At 39.2% G+C, this 20,202-nt stretch overlaps 1 protein-coding gene across 7 annotated transcripts in view; it reads left to right on the forward strand.

Annotated features, from left to right (window-relative positions):
* The window catches only part of WASF1 (WASP family member 1), an 89,521-nt gene extending 74,685 nt beyond the window's left edge, over window positions 1-14,836 (forward strand). For 5 of the 7 annotated variants that reach the window (XM_030490374.1, XM_030490378.1, XM_030490376.1 and 2 more), the window contains exons 4-9: window positions 6,951-7,104; window positions 7,758-7,875; window positions 8,655-8,827; window positions 10,936-11,115; window positions 12,433-13,070; window positions 13,928-14,836. In XM_030490374.1, the coding sequence (XP_030346234.1) occupies window positions 6,951-7,104; window positions 7,758-7,875; window positions 8,655-8,827; window positions 10,936-11,115; window positions 12,433-13,070; window positions 13,928-14,085 (1,421 nt within the window). In that variant the 3' untranslated portion in view covers window positions 14,086-14,836. The remainder of the gene's footprint in view (window positions 1-6,950; window positions 7,105-7,757; window positions 7,876-8,654; window positions 8,828-10,935; window positions 11,116-12,432; window positions 13,071-13,927) is intronic. The other 2 variants (XM_030490379.1, XM_030490380.1) reach the window with 1 other exon arrangement.
* Window positions 14,837-20,202: the final 5,366 nt, after the last annotated feature.

A 20,202-nucleotide genomic window follows, 5' to 3' on the forward strand; every position in this document is an offset into this window, starting at 1 on the left:
GTGAAAAATTGTACTTTCCTGTGTAAATGGCCTTTGACAAGTTTGGCTGTAGGTGTCAGTGCTAAATATCCGTAACTATATAATATTAGAGAATTGCTAGAAATATTTTTAAATAGTATGTAATCCCAGATGCACCGGATCAGTAACTTTTCACAGTACTGTGTATACTAAACTGTATAGCTAAAGAAAGGGACTTTCTTTAGTATACTTGTGTATACTTTACACAGTACTGCATATACTGAACTGCATAGCTAAAGAAAGGGACCGCAGTGAAAGACAACAGGGTCTACTTGATCAAGTCGAGTGGTTAAGTGTGACTTGAATCCGATACCCTGGATCTGTCTGTCATGCATAGAACAGCAGTGACTGCTAGTACTTCAGAGGAACACATGCAGTCCTCAGTCAGTACCTATTAAATTACTATCTTTATTACCCTAAGAGTATTCAGTCCTTGACCCCAGTGTTCCTTATTCACAAACGTCTGCCCAGAATGAGTCACCAGATGAAGACAAAGGAGATGAAAGGAAATTTGGTATTACATTTCCTTAAAAAAAAATGAGGGATCAGGAAACTCTTTCTCCTATTTTGGGCTTGAAATTTAGAAATTCATCACAAATAGTTTTGTTTTAGATGTGATCTGGGCTAAAATAACTGGAGGATGTTAACATATGAAGGTGTGAGGAAAACATTTGGATTTACCTTTCTTAACCCTCCATGCAAGAATGAAAGAAATTTCAGTACTTCTGCTTAGCTAACAGCATGTGTGAAATGGGCTGTACTTGTAAAATGAGTCTCATTTGCTTGTTCTTTGCCAGCAGGCAGTAATAGAAGATTTAATGTGTTCCTCTGGGCCCATGCTATTACACAAGAGGAAGAAATTAAGATTCATTTAAAGCTAAGTGGCATGAACAAAACCAGCCCAAATCAGATTCATTGAACAGGTTGCAGATACTTGACAAGATGTTTCTGGTAGAGTCAGAGTAATAAAAAGCTATGAATTTTTTTAATAGTCTGTGTGTTTTCTCATTTTGAATTATTACCATATCTCTGAAAGAATAAAACCAAATAAAACCAAGGTTAGGATTGTGTCCTGAAGGAACTAATCCCTGGTGCACAATCTTTCTGTCGTAGAAGAGTTGCTGTGAACTTTGTTTCAATTATTTGAATTATTACACTGTTTTAAAATTCTTGATTTCTCATAATTATTCATTTTGAATTATAATAATTTTTTACGTATTTTATTCTTTCTATATACTTGTATTTTATTCTCCTCAGAAGAAATTCTAAACTTGCATGTAGACAGAGAAATCCTCTGCTTTCCTTCAGTAAACTGACCTTTATTTCAATTGTATAGGAAACCAGTCTGTATGTATTCAAGAGTTACCATATCTGGGGTCTTCTTAGGGCTGGGAGAACATTTTCTTGCTATGGAGGTGAAGTAAGGTTGATGGTTTCAGTGTCCCTAAAATATAAGATATCCTCCTTATAGGTCAGAAAATAAACCGTAAGAGTATAGTTTCTTTGCGACTATTTTTAATTTCAGTATTTACTTTATAAATACTATTACTAACTCTTTCCATATTTATGCAAATTTTATAAGTATAATAATAGATTTTTGTAAATTTACCACATTTTTGTGAATTTGTGCCATTAAGCTTGAAGTGCTACTACAAGTAAATAATTTCCTTTCTGTAGAAATTTTACAGTTTTTAAAAGAATATCCATTTTAGCCTTTATGTTGTTCTTTTTTGAAATGCTGATACACATGACAGCTCTGATGTGCAGTGTAATGAAGTATTAGAAAACAGTTGTGTATCACTCAGAAATAAATGGTATCATGGCAGAAGGAGAATTCATAAACTGAGAGTTATGTGCTTATTTTGGTATTATTTTAGTGGTTCGTTAATACGAACTGCGTAATTCTATTTAAATCTCAGACTGGAGAGGATTTTCATCTCAGCAGCAGGATATCAAGTTCTTGATTTCTACAGCGTATCGGTTGTAACTGTGACAAGCAGCTTAAAAAACTTACTGGCAGAAGTGCTATGGGTGAGCAGCCTTGCATGCCTCAGGAATCAAACAATGTTGTGAATTGTACTTCAATGGGCTTCTGGCTTTGAATATATGCGCTTTTTTGTTTTTCCTAAGCATTCTAAAAATACTGCTTTGTCATAAAAAAGATAGTATTTCAGAAGTTTCGCTGGATTAATGCTAAAGAGAAATTTTACATTTTGCTATAGGCAAAAAAGGTGGCATTGGGTGAGGAGAAACCTAAAAAGCTTGACAGCTAATTGTGCTCTGTATGCTGCTGAAAATGGGAGACTCAGTCAACTTTCTAATTAGGATACTCAACCTATTGTGAGACCTACAAGGAAAGGGTAGTAAATCCCATTTTAGAGGGCAGCTCACTTACTGTCTCTAGCCTCTGAAGACGAATTTGGTGATTTGAGTATAAATGTAATCTAAGTTAAGAACAGGGAGCACATGAAAATTAGGTCATGACCTCCACATGTAATAACTTAATGTGAAGAATAACACTACTGTCAATTCATTCATAAGAATTTTTATCCCCAAAGTTAAATAGAGAAAAAGAAGGTTTAGTTGTATAGAAGGTCACTTTTCCTGGCACATCTCTGCCTAATGAAAGCTGGATTTGAGCGTGCCGCCCTCTCAAAGATCTGTGCAGATGGGCTGAGCTCTCCATGCCTTTTCTCCCATTTTCTTAGCACTCAATTCAATTTATGGGTAATTTATTAAGTAAATCAGTTTTAAATTAGTGTGTCCGAGGCTTAATAGTTCAGTGGTAAAGCCATGATAGCATAATTTGTATTTTGTGTGGAAGAAGAGAGATCTGGACAAAATGTCATTTGTTAAATAATGTGGCAGTTCTGTTGAGACTCACCACACTGCTTGATGCAGCTGCGTGATTTACATCTTCCCTAACGGGCTGCTCTGGGCTGCCTGGTTCTACATGCTGCATTTAAAGCAGCTTCTGAGTCCTCTTAAAATGATTGCTCTAACATTTACATCTTCTCTTTGTTTACCTGTAGTTAAGCTACACACATTCTCTATCCAATGAGTGCTTGAGCTGTTTTGGATTTTTATAAATAGGTATTTCAGAAATTTTTAATTTCTTGTGTTAGGGACAACCCCGAAGGAGAGTAGTTCTGGTTCTGCAGAATAAGACTCTCTGCTTAGCAACTATTAAACCTGCAGCAACCAGGCAGAAGTATTCTGATGGCAGGGAAACCTAATACGTGTGCGATTGTAGGAGGCATTGTTGAAGTGGATAATCATTAAAAAAATATATAAAGTAGAGACTTCAAGATTATAGCATCTGTAGGAACTGAAATCTTTATCTGAAGAGAATTTTCAAAAACTCCCCAATTAATTGCCTTTAATTGGAATCTTATGACAAAGTTGCTAATTTGATATTGTCATTCTTCCTTCCCTGATTTTTTTAAATCACTGGGCAAAGTTTTGAACAGAGAAGGGGAATTGTGGGCAACCGAGTCCATTGAGTTTTGTATGATTTCCTATAGTCATTCAGTTCTGCAAGGAGTCATAGCTGTGGCATTCAAGACGTCATGGTCTTAAAACTTGACAGGATGAAATTCTGACAGCAACATTTTGAGAGCACTTGATTTTAAAAGGAATATATATTACTTCTTTATTTACCATCTTTAGGAGAACAGTAATTTTTGGCCTAGAACCTTGTCATGAATCGTACATTGGAGTGAGTTTAAAAGAATTCAAAAAAACTAGTAACAGGGTTTTTTCATCTGGTGAGGAAAAATAAAATGTAATGTTTAATATCTTTGAAATGTAGAAGTAGCTACTTTCTGTCAGTATGCTAATGTGCTCCATTCCTGATTTTTACTACAAATTGGGGGTTGCAGTTTAATGAGAGGCTTAACAGGAAGTGAAATGTTATTGTGTATATATATTACAGATGTGCTCTTTAATTTGTAGTTCAGGCAAAAGAAATCCAGTTATTGTATCTTAGCATGCAATTTAATTTTTGTTTCCCAGTTCATTGCTGATTACAAATAAAAGTGTACTGGCAGCTTTTTTCAAAACCAAATGTACAAAACGTTGGTAGTTTAGCTTTCTGACAGAGACAATTTTTAATTATGTAGAAAATATTGTTGTGCACAGAAAGTTGGACTGGCTGATATAATAGGTCTTTTCATACAATCCAAACAAACAGACACAGTAAAGACAAAATGGCATTTATTCAGTTTGTTGAATTAATGTTAATCTTAAATTGTGAACATCTCAACATGTAAGGAAATTTTACGACTCCATTTTTTGTTCATTGCAGTAAACACAAGTGGTGTAGCAGATGGACTTTCAGGAAGATATATCTGTATGAAATTTAGAATCTTGGGCTATACAAAGGTTCCGGTGCTAGTTAGGAATTAGGCAACCGGAAGCTCAAATTTATCAGCATCAAGTCAAATGCCTGCAGCATTTCCAACTCCTCCTTCAGTGTCTTGTCTCTTCTCACACCTGAATTCCTACATTCAATTTATCCTCTTGCTGTGCCAGTTTGTCAATCAGCCAAAGCTAAGTGGTTGGATGACCAGCCAGGTTTTCATGTATTCTGCCCCCTGAGATGGCAAGCTACAGAGGGCTTCTGTTTCTTAGCCAGCTGGCAAGTTAAACAAATGGCTTTGTAAGCCAAACCGTGTACAGCCCAGGATTACACTGTGCTTGCAGCATGGGATTTACCTGATCCCTGTGTGTAGATGAGTTATATCAGTATCATGATTCTCAGTATTTTGTGTGCCGTGTCCTCTCATTTCCTTAGCAATGTTGTCCTAATGTAGTCATTTGTTTTGAATAGTGGCATGCTTTTCAGTGAATGCTGGTCTTTGGATATAAGTGCAGCAAATGCTGTTAGCTGTTTGAAATTCTACTGCCTATGTTTTCTGTGAAGACCTTTTCTATGTAGCTTAGTTTTAGAAAGAAAGTAATCTACACTTACTGTTGGGATTTGATTATCCTCAGGTGTGTTACTCCCTTGTACATGCTTTCAAAAAGTGGAGATTTAAACAAGAAAATGGATATTATGAATTAGACTGGCTCTATTTGAGTCATGGAATGGTTTGGATTGGAAGGCACCTTAAAGATAAAGTTCCAACCCCCCTGCCATGGGCAGGGACACCTTCCACTAGACCAGGTTGCTCAAAGCCCTGTCCAACCTGGCCTTCAACACTGCGAGGGATGGGGCAGCCACAGCTTCTCTGAGAAACCTGTGCCAGTGCCTCAGCACCCTGAAAAGATTAAGGAGTGCTAATAAAGAGTTAATAGAACAATGTATGTCTCAATAATATGGTGTCACATACTGTGTGAGCATTTTAATATTAAAACTAAGAACTGTATTTATTGGAATAAACTTAATTTGCTTCATTGCCTTAAGAATGCACACAAGTTCAAAGAGAAGTATGCTGACTTTCATTTTTGTTGGCATAGTCTCTAGTAAGTGACAGTCGCTCTAAAGACTTGCAGGATTACCAAGCAACTCTGAACAAGTACATTTGGTAAGATTTGTAAAACCAACAACCCGAAGGTAAAACAGCTGAAGTATAAAAGAATCTAAGACTAGGGTTTTAGATGAAGTAAAACTCGCTTCTTCTAATTGTGAATAACCTGTACTTCATGACAGGTACAAAATATATAGGGTTATTTATGAGTGCAAAAATACCTGCAGAAATTGAGACTCCTGGCTGACATTTATACATTATAATACTTCTTTCACACACTTAAAAAGACTTCTGATAAGGTAATTAAAGGTATTAAAAAGAATGAAAAACACTGTAATGAAATAAAACCTTAGGGCAAAAAGGAGGAAACTTTTCCATGAACACACAACCTTGCCAACAGTAATAAACTTCAAAAGATGAACTGAAAATCAAATAAATCCCATCTTGAGCCTCACGAATGGTGCTGCCAATATGCTTAGGTAAGAAGGTAGAACATTCCAGGAATTGCAAGCCTTCTGGAAAAAATACTGCCTTCTGCCGCTTTGTGATCATACAATAGAAATCCAGCTCTTTGTGTACATTTGTGCGTGTATGTAAATGTGTGTACATGTGTATGTTATGGGAACCAGATTAAAATGCAGCCTTCAGCTTAAACAGATGCACTCTCTTAAAAAATTGTTGACAAAGGCCCCAGTGATATGGGAGAGGGGATGTTCTCCTCTCATCTTGAATAAAGTGGCACTGCTGCCAGCCTGCTTATATAAAATAAACATATAAAAATATTCCTAACTACTGTGCTTAAAAACTCAAAGTCTCACCTGAATTGAACAGAGAAGACTCATCTTGATTAAACAGTCTGATTAAAACCCAACGTTTGACTAATTTCATGTATTGGAACATAGTATCACCTCCCATTAAAACTCACTGATAGCAGTAGCATAAGCTTAGGTGACCTGCTGGTTTGACATCTCAGTGAGCCATCAGTGGAACTGCTACCTACGTGTAAGGAATGCAAAGTTTGGCTTGCTGATAACGTAAAGGTAAAATCTATACCTTAAGATAGAGAGTAACTTTTTAGTACCAAAAGAATTGTGAAAAGGAGTTGGTAAATGTGATTAGGTACTTGTGAACTACAGAATAATATTTTAGAGCTACAGCAAGCAATTTGTTGAACTACTTTGGGGAGACAGAGCTCCGATACCTATCCATGTAAGCAAAAATTTCCTATGAAGCTAGATGGAGGATAATGTGCTAGACCATTAAAAGCATGTTTTGACATAATCTGACAATATCTTGCCCTGGCAGTGGTGCTAGATGAATTTATATCTTCTGTAAAATGCGTAAGATATTAGTAGCAATGCTTAATATTTATATTCTAATCAGCATTAAGCAGTTCCAGATTAATCCAAATAATAAACCATTTATGGTGGGTTTTTTTTAAATGGCAATGTCCCCTTTCAGTGTCACTGCAGGACATTACAATGAGGAAGGCTTTCCGGAGTTCCACAATTCAAGATCAGCAGCTGTTTGACCGCAAAACTCTGCCTATTCCTTTGCAAGAAACTTATGACATTTGTGAACAGCCTCCTCCACTTAACATTCTCACCCCTTACAGGTTAGTAAACTAAAATTAATCAAAACTAATTTCTAGCTTATTTTATGTAATAGAGATGCTATATCCAGACACATTGCTCATGTTGATTAGCACTTGAGTATTTAAGGAGCCAGACTAGAAAACTGTAAAGGTGCTGGAGGAATACAGGCAGCAGAAGACATTATAAGCATTAAAACTTTACTCAAATTTCACCCCAGTGTAATAATGGTAAGAAAAAGACATTTTTATTACCTGTATTTATTAAGCTGTGTAATGCTCTTGGATGAAAAGTGAAGCAGTTAAGCATATAGAAAGATCTTTAATGGAAATGTTGTTTGCTGTCCCAAAGTCAGTTTGAGTCATTAGTTGGAACACGAGCAGCCACACAAATTTGCTCATTGTTTTAAGAGCAAGATTCGAGTCATTGGAATGGGAGTTCTCTGATTTATGATACTCTCTTTTTATCTGCAGCTTACATTAAAATTACTTTTGTAAAATGAGGACCTTGAATAGAAGGAAAGATAATAAAGAATAATGGCACAGGAGGTCAATGTTCATCTTTTTACTGTTCAGTAAAATATTTCAGGGTCTGAGACACTAGGCCTTTGCCTTAATGTTTGGATTCATGTGTTGTCAAATAAATAATATGCTGTGTTTACATCATTGTATTTCAGGGATGATGGAAAAGAGGGTTTGAAATTTTATACAAATCCTTCATACTTCTTTGATCTGTGGAAGGAAAAAATGTTGCAGGACACTGAGGACAAAAGAAAAGAAAAGAGGAAGCAGAAGGTGTGTATGTTAGTTTTCTGTAGCTTCTAGTGTTTCTTCCTTGAAAGGGTTTGCTTGCACATGTAACACTTCTTGGTTATGCAATTAATAACAATCCAAACTTTACAGAGTCATCTTCATTCTAAGAAAACTACTTGTATTCATTCAATTCTGTCAACTTTAAGAAGTATTTAATAATTAGTAAAATAATATAGAAGGGCCTAGAGCTTTCATGTTGTCCTAATGTAACTAACAGCAGGCTTGCCAAAACTTGTAAGTTTTCTAGCAATGACTTAAAAAGGAGTAAAAAAAGGAGGAATACAGCAAAAATAAAGAACTACAGTGGCACCTTTTTTTGTAATGCAAAATTCTGAAAATCTTGCAGGTGAAAAAGCTTGAACAATGTTCTAATAGATATGTTTACTCTAAAAAGAAATTAATAGGAATAGAGCACTGTTTATATTTTTTGAAAATCATAAAACACTTTTGCAAAGGTGATCTACTTGTTTTGCCATTATTCTGTACATTCATACATACAGTAAATGTGTAAGATTTATTCTTTCAGACTTAGAATAAAAAACTACCTATACAGTTATTTTTCTCTGTATTATTCAGCTAATTATCCACTAGACTGAAGTTTTTTACAAGTCATTTTGCTTTACATATATTTAGACTGAAAGTAAATATTTCTTGCACTTGAATTGGGATTGTTTTTCATTATTTTGTAGCAGATATTTAAATGCAGCAAATTAAAAAGCACTGTCTTAGCTGTCAGTTTTGTTTGCACAACTCTCCTACAGCAGAAAAATCTGGATCGCCCTCATGAACCAGAAAAAGTGCCACGGGCACCTCATGACAGACGGAGAGAGTGGCAGAAGTTAGCCCAAGGCCCGGAGCTTGCAGAAGATGATGCTAACCTCTTGCATAAGCACATTGAAGTTGCTAACGGCCCAGCTTCACATTTTGAATCAAGGTTCCTTTTTATTTTTTCTATCCTTTATGAAGTACAGGTATTCATATGACATAGCGAACAAGCTTGAGAAATGGTAAATGATGAGATGTCACTGTTATTCTTGAAATGCGCTGGAAATTGTTGATTTAGCTCAATCAAACCTCAGTTTTAAAATACTTGCTGTGTATGTTAAGAAGTAGTTACTATCTTGTTATTTTTAATAGTAGTGTGTATTCCTGGAATTCATTGTATCCTTGAGGATGTGTTGTCTGCATTTTGAAGAAGGTGTAGTGTCACTGGTGCAAGTTTGCACCCAGGTGTGTCACTACATTCCAGTCTTGACCGACAAAATGCCTGTTATTCCAGTCTCTTGATTTTAGTTCAGCAAACACTGCCAAGACTATATGGTGAGTGTGATGTGAACAAATGTCTACTTGGAACTCAAATGAGAATGCTGAGCTTCTCTTTACTCTTGAGCAAATCCAAGATTTGATTGACATTTCTGCTTATAGCCTATTACAAAATCCAACCTGTTGGATTCTCATTTCACAGCACATATTTGCTGGTGGCTAAAAGTAGCATTTCACATGGTAAACACCTGCTGTGTTTACACTTCTGGTGTTTGTGCAAAACCAAGTCCATTTTACCAGCCAAGAAATGTCTGAGAGGAAAGAGGGCTGACAAGTAATACAGGAGTCTTGGGGGTATGTTTTTGGGGGTTGGTTGGTTGTTGGGTTTGGTTTTTTTTTGGGGGATGGGTGTGGGGTTGTATTATTTTTAAAAAGTATTCATTATCCTCCAAAAAAGTTATATTTTTCCCTTATCCTTCGCTGGCCAAAAGCACACCTAAAGGGAGTATTTCGTTAGCTTTGTGAGGTCTTCAAACAAACTTAATAGTGACAGTGGATAATTATGACAACTCTAGGAGATAGTGTTTGCTGTCTGCAAAATGGGAAAACCTGCTTGTAGAAAACTTAGCTCAATTCAGAAAGTGAAATGGTCCCAGTGCATTTCACTCAATAGGGTACAACTCAAGTTACGGTGACAAGTGTTTTTCTGGAAACAACTTTATAGTATCTTATCTTTGTAAACTGCTATGTCAAGCTGTTGGCAGAAACATATGCTTTCCCCCTGTCCTTCTGTTGCGTTGTACATCAGATTCCACATATAGATATACTTGTTGCAGGATTCCTTTTATGCCCAGAACCCTGGCCGAAAACTTGATTATCTCAGTACCAGTAATGCAATTATGCTGTAGTGTACTACATGTGCAGAGCATGTTTTTCAGATACAAAACAGCACCATGCTTTTGAATAATAGAGTAAAAACTTCACCCCTGAAGAATTTAATAGACTTAGATACTACAACGATGTCAGTATATGGAAATGTAGAGTATTACTTTACTTTTTGCAAAGTGTTCTGCAAACACTTTTTCTCTGAATTTAATAGAGAAATCTTTTTGAAATCTTTGAGTACTTAATTAGAATTTCCTAACTGATCAGGACTTGATATGTTTCTAAAGTTGTCATTAACAAGAAAGTTGAATCATCTTTATTTGCTACTACTATTCAATAATAGATATTTAGGTTATCTTCCTTATATCCATTGCATAACTATAAAGTATTAGGTCTAAAGTACTGAGTTCTCTGTATATCCTCTGACAGAAGTTCAGATAAATTATTCAGTTGTTAATTTTACTATTCTAACATCGATGGATGTTTCATGAATGCTACAAAAGAAGGCAGATGCATATATATAGGGATTGAGGAACAGAAACAATTACTGAGTATAATGTGTGTTTTATAATAGACTCTGGCATATGTATACTTCTAATTGTATTGCTCTATTTACTTAACTCAAAATAATGACTAATAAACAGTAAGATGACACACATACTGTAGAAGTTGTCTGATAGACGTGTCAAAATCATTAAACCCTGGAGCTGCTATAAGCAATAGCATGGAAAGTGGGATAAATTATTAAAAAAACATGAAGTACAATATGCAGCATTGGTGCAGAGAAGATACTTGAATTCAGAAATCAAACTGAAGTATAGAACAGTAGCCGAGGGCACTAATACTTACTTTTACTAAAGGTTACTTGAATAATTTTTCACTCTTTTCCTACAGATCTCAAGCATATGTGGACCATATGGATGGATCATATTCGCTTTCTGCATTACCCTACAGCCAGATGTCTGAACTTCTGAACAGAGCCGAGGAGCGAGTGTTGGTCAGACCACATGAACCACCACCGCCACCTCCAATGCATGGAGCAGGAGATGTGAAACCTGTGCCTCCTTGTGTTAGGTACGTGCAGATTTATTGGGCAGTTTAGTTTTCCACCACCCCACTAATAGTCATTAGTATTATTCCCATGCAGCTCAGGCAGGACACACATCCTAGGAGCTATGTCAGTCCACAGCCCTGACACATCTGCAGCTGCAGGTCCATGCAGGAGTTGGAGAGAAAGGTCAGCATCATAAACCCTCTAGGGTGCCATTGTGGAGACCTTGCCATTAATATTGAGACTGTGTCGCTCTCTGAGCTAGATGGCAAGACAAATGACTGCATGGAAAATGTTTCTGTGAAAGATGTTGGAATCTCAGGATTTAGCTTTGGAATTTTTGAATTGAAAATATGAAATTTATACAACAGATTTATGTTTCAGCCTATGTGAAAGGAAGCATATATCACAGTAAGACAGTCAGCTGTCAAAACCATATATTCATCATATTTGCTAAACTGCAAATGTTTTTGTTCCCCCCCCCCCCCCCCCGCCCCCCCCCAAATGTTTTCATTCTTTGTTTCTCTGTGCCTTTCAAGGACTGGATACATAGTTAAAATATTTTCTAGACTGACGCTCTGGTTGTCACTCCCCTGTTGTTTTATACCGTTGTTTTATACCCAAAGTTTTACTTTATGGTCAGGTACATAGAGCTCGGAGTAGAGGACAGTTAATTCAATCATGGTTTTTGCCGTCAGCAAGATGTGTTGGAAAGAATGTCTTTTTACCGTTCAGAAGATTATGCACAGAAATGGATAACTCTTTAGATTTATTTTCCATAGCAGCTGAAAGAAATCCTCTAGTGGTCTTTCAAGAAAATAATTTTACTGTTCCCTTTTGTTTTCTTCAGTTCACCTATTCATTGTACTATGAGTAGCATATAAATATACCTCTCTGTACATAGAATTGGTGACCTTTGATATTAGCCTCAATCATCTTGTCATCAAACCTTAAAATATGTATTTTGAATGTAACTCATCCTCATCACTTGTACTGTTCTGTTTTTAAAGTTCTGTGAATCAAAGCAATTAATCAACGGGAAGTTCCCTTCAGAAAAATAATTTGGATTTATATAGGGATGAGAGGGGAGAATTACACTAATATAAAGAGTATAAACTCAGTTAATAGCTGAATTTGAGCAAAGGCCTGTTGGAAGATTGATGTATATTCCATACTGAGAATTAGATTTCCTTGTATATGGTATAAATACCTTGAAATCATCATAGTATGTAATGCTGTTTAATGCCCAGCGTTCAATGTTCTTGACTTGCAGAAGTGAATCTACTCCTGTTTTTTCCATTCTCTAGATCTAATAACTGTCCTGTTATTGGATGTTTCAGTTCTACGACTGGCTTGGTAGAAAATCGTCCTCAGTCACCAGCAACCGGCAGAACACCAGTGTTTGTGAGCCCCACTCCTCCTCCTCCACCGCCACCACCTCTTCCATCTGCTTTATCAACTTCATCACTAAGAGCTGCAATGACTTCCACCCCTCCACCCCCAGTCCCACCTCCTCCACCTCCTCCCACAGCTGCTCTGCAGGCCCCAGCTGTGCCACCTCCACCAGCTCCTCTCCAGATAGCTCCTGGAGTCCTACATCCAGCACCACCTCCAATTGCTCCTCCCCTAGCACAGCCCTCTCCTCCTGTCACTAGAGCTGCCCAGGTGTGTGAAGCTGTACCGGTTCACCCAGGTCCTCCACAAGCTGAAGTACAGGGACTTCCTCCACCACCCCCACCTCCTCCCTTGCCGCCTCCTGGCATTCGACCCTCTTCTCCTGTCACAGTTGCAGCCCTTTCTCACCCTCCTCCTGTTCTGCACCCTCCTCCTACAACCATTGTCCCTGGCTCTCATGCCCCCTTAATGCCTCCATCTCCACCATCCCAAGTGATTCCTGCTCCTGAACCCAAACGCCATCCTTCAACTCTTCCTGTAATCAGTGATGCTAGAAGCGTTCTGCTGGAAGCAATTCGGAAAGGTGAGGTTTGGCTATTGAGAGGCAAAAGGAATGGTCTCAGCAACTTCCTAAGTACACATTAGCTTTGAGATATGGAGTATTTCACATGTGTAAAAAGTTAGAGGAATGCATCTTAAGTCTGGTTTTGCTTCCTATTCTCTAGAGCGTGTGCATTGCCAAGTAGACAGATTTTTTCAGTTTGTAATTGTGCTTATCAGATGTTTAGTTTGGATGCAAAACTGGTTCTCTGTGGAAGTTAGATTTAAAAAAAAAAGGTACATGTGTTTATAGATAATCTGTGCAGATTATCTCTTCATTTCTGTTTACCTAAAAATGTAGCTATCACTGATAACCTACAGATTGTGTAAAAGACAAAAACATTGTTTCTCACAGACTGCTAGGTAGAAGAACAGACCCATTGGCATTGGAATTTTTATCACATATTGGTGTATTACAGGCACATATAAATGACATTCAGAAATCGTTGTTTAAGACTTAAAGCTGTTCAGTATCTATTCTTGACATGTCTCAACGCAGTAGTGAAGCAGTCTTCGCATTGCAAGGTGCCCCTCTGGCAGAGTGCGAGGGAATGGCAGAGGTGCAAGGCAGTGTTTTCCTGATGAAAAAGATGAAAATGTGGGTGTGGTTTTTTTAATGGAAAATCCAAGGCAGGATATTGTAGTAGAAGAAGGATTGATGATCTGGTCTGCCACTACAGTTCTGACATTCCTCTCTTTCAAAACTTGACAGAGAACTTGAGGTGGACAGTGTCCTCAGCCTTCATTTTTGTTTGCAAAGCGTTGTGTGAATCATGAGCTAAATACTTCGTATAATGCTAAGGGAGGAGAGTAACATGTTTGTGATTTGATGTTCTTCAGGTATTCAGCTACGCAAAGTTGAAGAGCAACGTGAACAAGAAGCTAAACATGAGCGCATTGAGAATGATGTTGCTACTATACTTTCTCGACGCATTGCTGTGGAATACAGCGATTCAGAAGATGATTCAGAATTTGATGAAGTGGATTGGTTAGAGTAAAATTACTACATTGCTGTACGCTGCAAAATCGAATGCTAATGTCCATTGTGGTGCTTGTTCTTTGAAAGTTTGATGGTCATTTCTAGTGGTTTTTGTATTCTTTTCTTTACATAATTAATCCATGTTTTTCTACTTTTCTGTTTACAAAAAGCTCCTAGTGCATCTTTGAAACTAAATGTTTTACAGTGGCTTTTCTTACACATCTTTTTTGAAAGAACATACTTTGTTCCAATAGACCACTAAGTATTAAGCATGGGCAGCTGTTGGTAGAATAGCAGTTTCAATTTTTTGGCATATCTTAACTGTGCACTTTGTGAATTTTAAGTTAATGAAGGCAACTGAGATTGACATTCCGAGGGCAGCTGTATGTACTAATGAGCCTTATTCCACTTCTGATAGAGTTTTAAAACATTAAACCTAGCTATCAAGATATCACTGCCTCGATTACATCTGTACACTAAAAGTACATATAGTTAGCAGCACTGAACACACTGAAAGGAAAATGGATCTTTGGGGGTTTTTATTATTGTTTTATCGTTGTTTTTAAATAATTATGGCCTTATTTGAATGTTTAGAGATTCCCCTTCCCTTCTTCCCTCCCAGGTACATATTGTGTGGTACTATTTTTGCCTGCATAATAAAAGTTTAATTTTTGTTTTCCTTGTGAAATCTTTTGACTTAAACATGCTGTGTAACTTATGTAACTGTTAAAATAACAGTTTGGTTTAATAAATGGTTCATTTTAAATGTTCCTGGTTGTTGCATTTTCAATGAAGCCTGCTTTTCACTGATATACCTGAGAGATCCCTGGATTGCAAAGATTTAATCTGTGGTCTACAAAGTTACAATAAATATTCTCTGCTTACCTAACGGTCCGTGTTAAATAAAAAAACATCTATCATCAAATTATACCTGTATGCGTATCTACCAAAAAAACCCTGAAATCTTACTGTCATCTGTTAGTCAACAACAACAACAACAAAAAAAAAAAACCACCAAAAAAACCCCAAACCAAAACAAACAAAAAAATTTGGAGTTTGTGGCTTATATAATTTAGGATTGTTTGTTTGTTTGTTTGTTGTTGGGTTTTTTTTTTATAAGAAACTTACCATCAGTGTATCTCGAGAAGAGATGAGGAGATGCAGCAGTCAAAATCATGGTTAATGAAAGATGACAAGATGGGTGATACTGCAGAGTCATTTTTTAAGTGCTGTCAGTGTACTGCATGTTGTGCAGGGCTTTGTGTTTCCCTTCTTTGGAATAACTCCTTCAAGTCTGAGCCCACAGTCAAAAGCCTATTGAGAAGGGAAATGTGAGAGAGAGCACAAGAGCACTCTTACCTTGTGAGCTCGTGCCTGGAAGATGGAACTGTGTAATAGAGGAAAACAAGTGTTGAAAGTCAGATTTCTGAATGTGGAACATGAAATGTTCTACTGGCTACAGAATAGTTCACAAAGGCGTGTGGTTATTAACCTACTGCTGGGACTGGGCAGAACTGCAGAGGTACAGACTGGAATAGGAGTACCATACAGCAACCCTTACAACTTCACTGTCACCATCTCAGCCTCCACTATAATCTTGTACATAGCTTACTATATTCAGGGCTTTTTCCTCTGCAACAATAATGCCTTTGTTGTGTTTGTGGGAGAAAAGCCATTGTCACAATTTGTGAATCTGCATCTTCATAACTATGGAAACAGTTCTCTATACATGCTATTCTCTTCCATAGTTGTCTTCACAATAATGCCATCTAGTTCATTCTGCCATTCTCAGTTAACTTTCCAAGTGTATGTCCTTCTTAATATCTCCTCATAATGTTAAAGAAAAGATATCAGAAACACCACTGCAGGAATATTTTATGGTGTTCAATCTAGGTGTTTCCTTGGATCTCAGCAATCCAAAATTGCTAAATCTGGCCCAGTAACTGAATGAGGGAGATCTCATTTATGCAGCTGTAGAGGGTTGAGATCTTCAAACCAAAGTGCAGTGCACACACCTGCAGATACCCCTTAAGCAGGGAGCCAGCTCTACACATTTAGCAGTTGAAAGAAGAGCTTGCGCTGGAATTCCATGTGTAGGTAGTTCTGCCATTCACAAAGTCACTTTTCAATTGATATTTATACCTGTTCCTTGCTGAAGTCTAAAAAAACTGTGATTTTCCTGGTGGATACTCCAGACAGCAGCCTGCATTGTCACTCAAGCGGAACAGCAGCATGTCAGTGCCCAGGCTGTAACTGTTCAAGGTAGAAGATCTCCTCATCGCACCATCACACCTGCACTGCAAGTATGCTCTGAGTGCATCCAGGCTCTGTGAACTGGGTATCACTTGCCTAAAGCAAGGAGACAAGCTAGCAAAAGAAAAGAAAGGAAGGGAAAGAAGGAAAAAAAAAAAAGGCAAAAAGGCCCTTATGTGACTGCAGCTGTCACATACTGGACTTGAAAGGTACAAAAAAAAGTCCTTATTGACAAATGGTTGCTCTTGACCTACTTTGCTATCGCAGTGATTAATAATATCCCTTCCAAATCAGTACCCAGGGCAGACAAAGCACTTGTTTAATATGACACAGTCACAGGAAGTAATGAACCTTGTCTGAGAGAAGTCAAGAGTTAAATTCAGTTAACATTTCAAAGGCGGGATTCCTGGCCTTCTGCCACTGCTCCAGCTTTCTACCATAGCAACTAGCCTCCAGATAGCAGTAGCATGATTCACTGGTAGCAAGAGGTGACTGTTGAATTTGAATATTTGCATTTATAGGTCTACACCCAGCGAAGCATTTGCAATATCTCGATGGTTTGTGTCTCGTACTGGGGTCTCCAGCAGCTCTTCTCATTTGGTGGAATGCTGTGCAGAGCGCTGCTGGGCTATTCGTGCCTGTGATTAGATGTGTAATAGATTATTGATTGCTTTGTCTTGGAAGCTACTAAATCAAGTCTTTGGTATTGAACTGTTTACAGATGCTGTTGTTTACTTCTGTATCTTTACAGCAGCTGGTTAAAATCAAAGGCTCAAAGTCTGCCACAAAAATAATGCACCAGTAACGTTCAGTGTAAGTGAAGAGAAAACTTTGTCCAACTTCATGCTTCTCTTCATGTCCCATAATCAGGGACAATTAAAAATTATCTACCTATTTTTATCTATCAAAATTAAAAGTGTAGAAAGAAGAAACAAAAGGCACTTGGTGGCAGAACCAGAGCAGAAAACTAGGGATGTGCAAAATGGTAAAGTAGTAACAATGATGCAGTCATCATAGACCAAAAATCAATAGGTAAGTGGAAGAGAATAAGTACCAAAGAAACAAAAATTACAAAGATATGTAATTCTGATTCTTTTTTCAGTAGTGTCGTGAATAGCAACCATTAAATACTATATAACATTAAGGAATTATGTTAATTAATCCAATCAAATTGAGATTTAAAAAGCATGAGGCATTTTAAAAAGACCTTTAGCTGATAAAATCATCCTTCCCCATGTGGGGCACAGGGGTGCCCTCTTCCGCATTCAGGTGGACACTGACACACCATCGCCCGTCTGCTGAATGCACAGACTAATGCAGAAGGTGCCGTGGGACCTCAGAGTGCAAACCAGTACCGACAGTCCCAGATCTCTGTGATAGGCATTCTCACAATGCTGGGATCATCTCGGCTTGGATGCAGCTGCCACCCCCGAAACGCATCCGCGCTTGCTTTACCTGGTGGCTGTGAGCCCTCAGCCTGCTCTGAGGATGCGAACAGAAGCACAGACTCTGGTGGGCTCCAGAACTGTCTCTCCAGCCCATGGATCACCACGGGCACGGGCCGTCAGCGCCAGCTTTGGAGCATGGTGCAGAAACTCCTGCCGAATAGCAAGGCACGGCTCTCTACAAAGCTGCCAGCTCACAGCAGCGTACCCGTAGCAGTGCAGTCAGTAGTCAGGGCCCCAGAACCCAGCATTTGCACAGCCCAGAGCAATTCCGAGGAGACACCAAGGCAAAGCCTCAGCGCAGCCTCTGCAGCCCACCTCTGCATCAGCACAGATCTGATGGAAACTCGACTCGAGCTCCATCAAGTGTCTGCTCTGCCTCCTCAGCTATCGGCTAGAAAAGACTTTCTCTCTCGTTCTCTTTTGCAGGTGGCAACATTAAACACCAGGAGAGGACTCACAGCTAGAGGCCAGGGGCAGCAATAGTGGTCTCCCTTTTTAGGGGCACTCAGCTGCTTATTCTCCCTCCTTTCCACTCCTGGCTACTTTTCCCACCTGATCAATTCTCGGGGGTTGTAGCCTGCCCCTGGGAGACTTTTCACACACCCTTTGTGGCTGCAGCCAGCACAGACCTTACTGATTCCCAAACTGCTTCTGGGGTACATCACCAGCCCTCGGTAGACGTTAGTGTCCCCATGTCTGCCCCTTAAGCTGCTTGGGACAGTGCTCCCTCACCCAATCCAGCTGTAAGGAGCTGGGATAACCTGCTCCCATGAGCGACTTGGCTGTCGGCTCTGAGGGCTTAATGAATGTCTGGCAGCACTCCACCAGACAGCTACGGAGGAGCAGGCAAGGGATGGGAACCTCATTCCCATCCTAACTGCTGCTAGAAGAGGACCCATGGACAAGTGCCAGGAAATGGGCACTGGGGTACGGAGCAGACCCCATGAGGCTGAGCGCCGCCCATCCTGTTCCCATTGGAGCAACAGACCCGATATTGTGTAGCCCACGCTTTTTCTTTGACCCTTGCCATGCTGCAAGCAGATGTCTTTCCCCCCTGCTAACCTCTTTGCCTGGAGAATGGCTCCTACCACGTTAGCCATCACTCGTGCTCCCAGACCACCAGCAGCCCCTGACAGCAGCATCAGTAACAGCCTCTACAAAAAATAGCATCTGTCCCATTTCTTCTAAATTATTTTCAGAGTATTTGCAGTCTTTGGGCAGTTGCTTCAGCAGCATTCCTTTTGGGAACTGGAAACAGCTGGGGGTGGTATGGGGCAGGTACCAAACATCTCTCACCAAACAGGGCTGAATATTCCCCTCCTTATTTTTCTCTGATGGTTCAATGGCTTCACTTTCAGACACAAGATAGCTGAGGACCCCTTACAGACAGATTGTTTCCATTTTCCATTTGCCCTATTTTAATGCCTTTAATGACAGAGTGTTATTACAAAACCATGGCATTTTAACACAGCTCGAAGAAAAGCTTCAAAAATTATCTCCTTTCAGTGCAACTTTATACTGTGTTTTAGCCCCTTCCACTCCTCTGTGACGCATTTTCTTCACTACATTCTTAAAGTCTCAGAACAGAACTACTTCCATCTGCCCCCCCCCACTCACTCCCATGATCAAGCATCCACAATCAGTGCTGTATTATCACAGCTTGGTGTTGCACTTCAGTACCAACCAGAAATAACTCCAGCAAACTGCCCAAGGCGTCTAACCTCATGAGAAAGCAGCATGCTGGCATAGCTTTGGCACTGCCCATTCGTGGCAAGCAGACTGCCCATTCATGCCAAAGCCAAAACCAGCCTGTAAACGTTACCAGCAGGACATGTGGCCAACATGGCCCTGTGCAGGGATGCTGGGGGCCATCAAGCAGCCAGGTCTGGGGACTGCCTTCCACCACCGTGTCTTCTGGGTTTTAAAAGCACAAAAAAGTTAGCAACAATCCCTAGTGGGACATGTGTTGCCCAGCATCGTTTGCCAGCCAGCAGGATTCCTGGCATTAATTCAGCAGTGATTAATTAGAATAAAACATTAGGGTAACTCCTTTGCTTCTGTATATTTTGTTCTCTGCTGTGCCCCAGCGCCTGCTGGGAGGAGTTTTGGTACCAATGATTCATCTTGGAATGAATCAGAGGTAGAAAGCAGCAACTCAGCCCTTGTCTTCCTTCCTTTCCCCCTGCAGGGAGAGCCCAGTTCTGGGAGCAGTGGAATATATGTGAGCTTCCCAGGCAGCTCCTGCAGGTCACTCTCTGTAGATGTCTCTGATGCAGATCTCTAAGGTCATGCAAAAAAGTTACCACCTTAAATCCCAGGGATTTTCAGACCAGGCTTGAAGTCCTCTTTGGTTTTTGAAACTTTCCTCTGACTTGCCACATCTCTGCAGCTTGCAAAATCCCGGGATGTGAGGGTCTCCAAAGGAGTGCAGGGTA

Source organism: Strigops habroptila, chromosome 6, assembly GCF_004027225.2.
Source record: "Strigops habroptila isolate Jane chromosome 6, bStrHab1.2.pri, whole genome shotgun sequence".
In the NCBI taxonomy this organism is placed as follows: Eukaryota; Metazoa; Chordata; class Aves; order Psittaciformes; family Psittacidae; genus Strigops; species Strigops habroptila.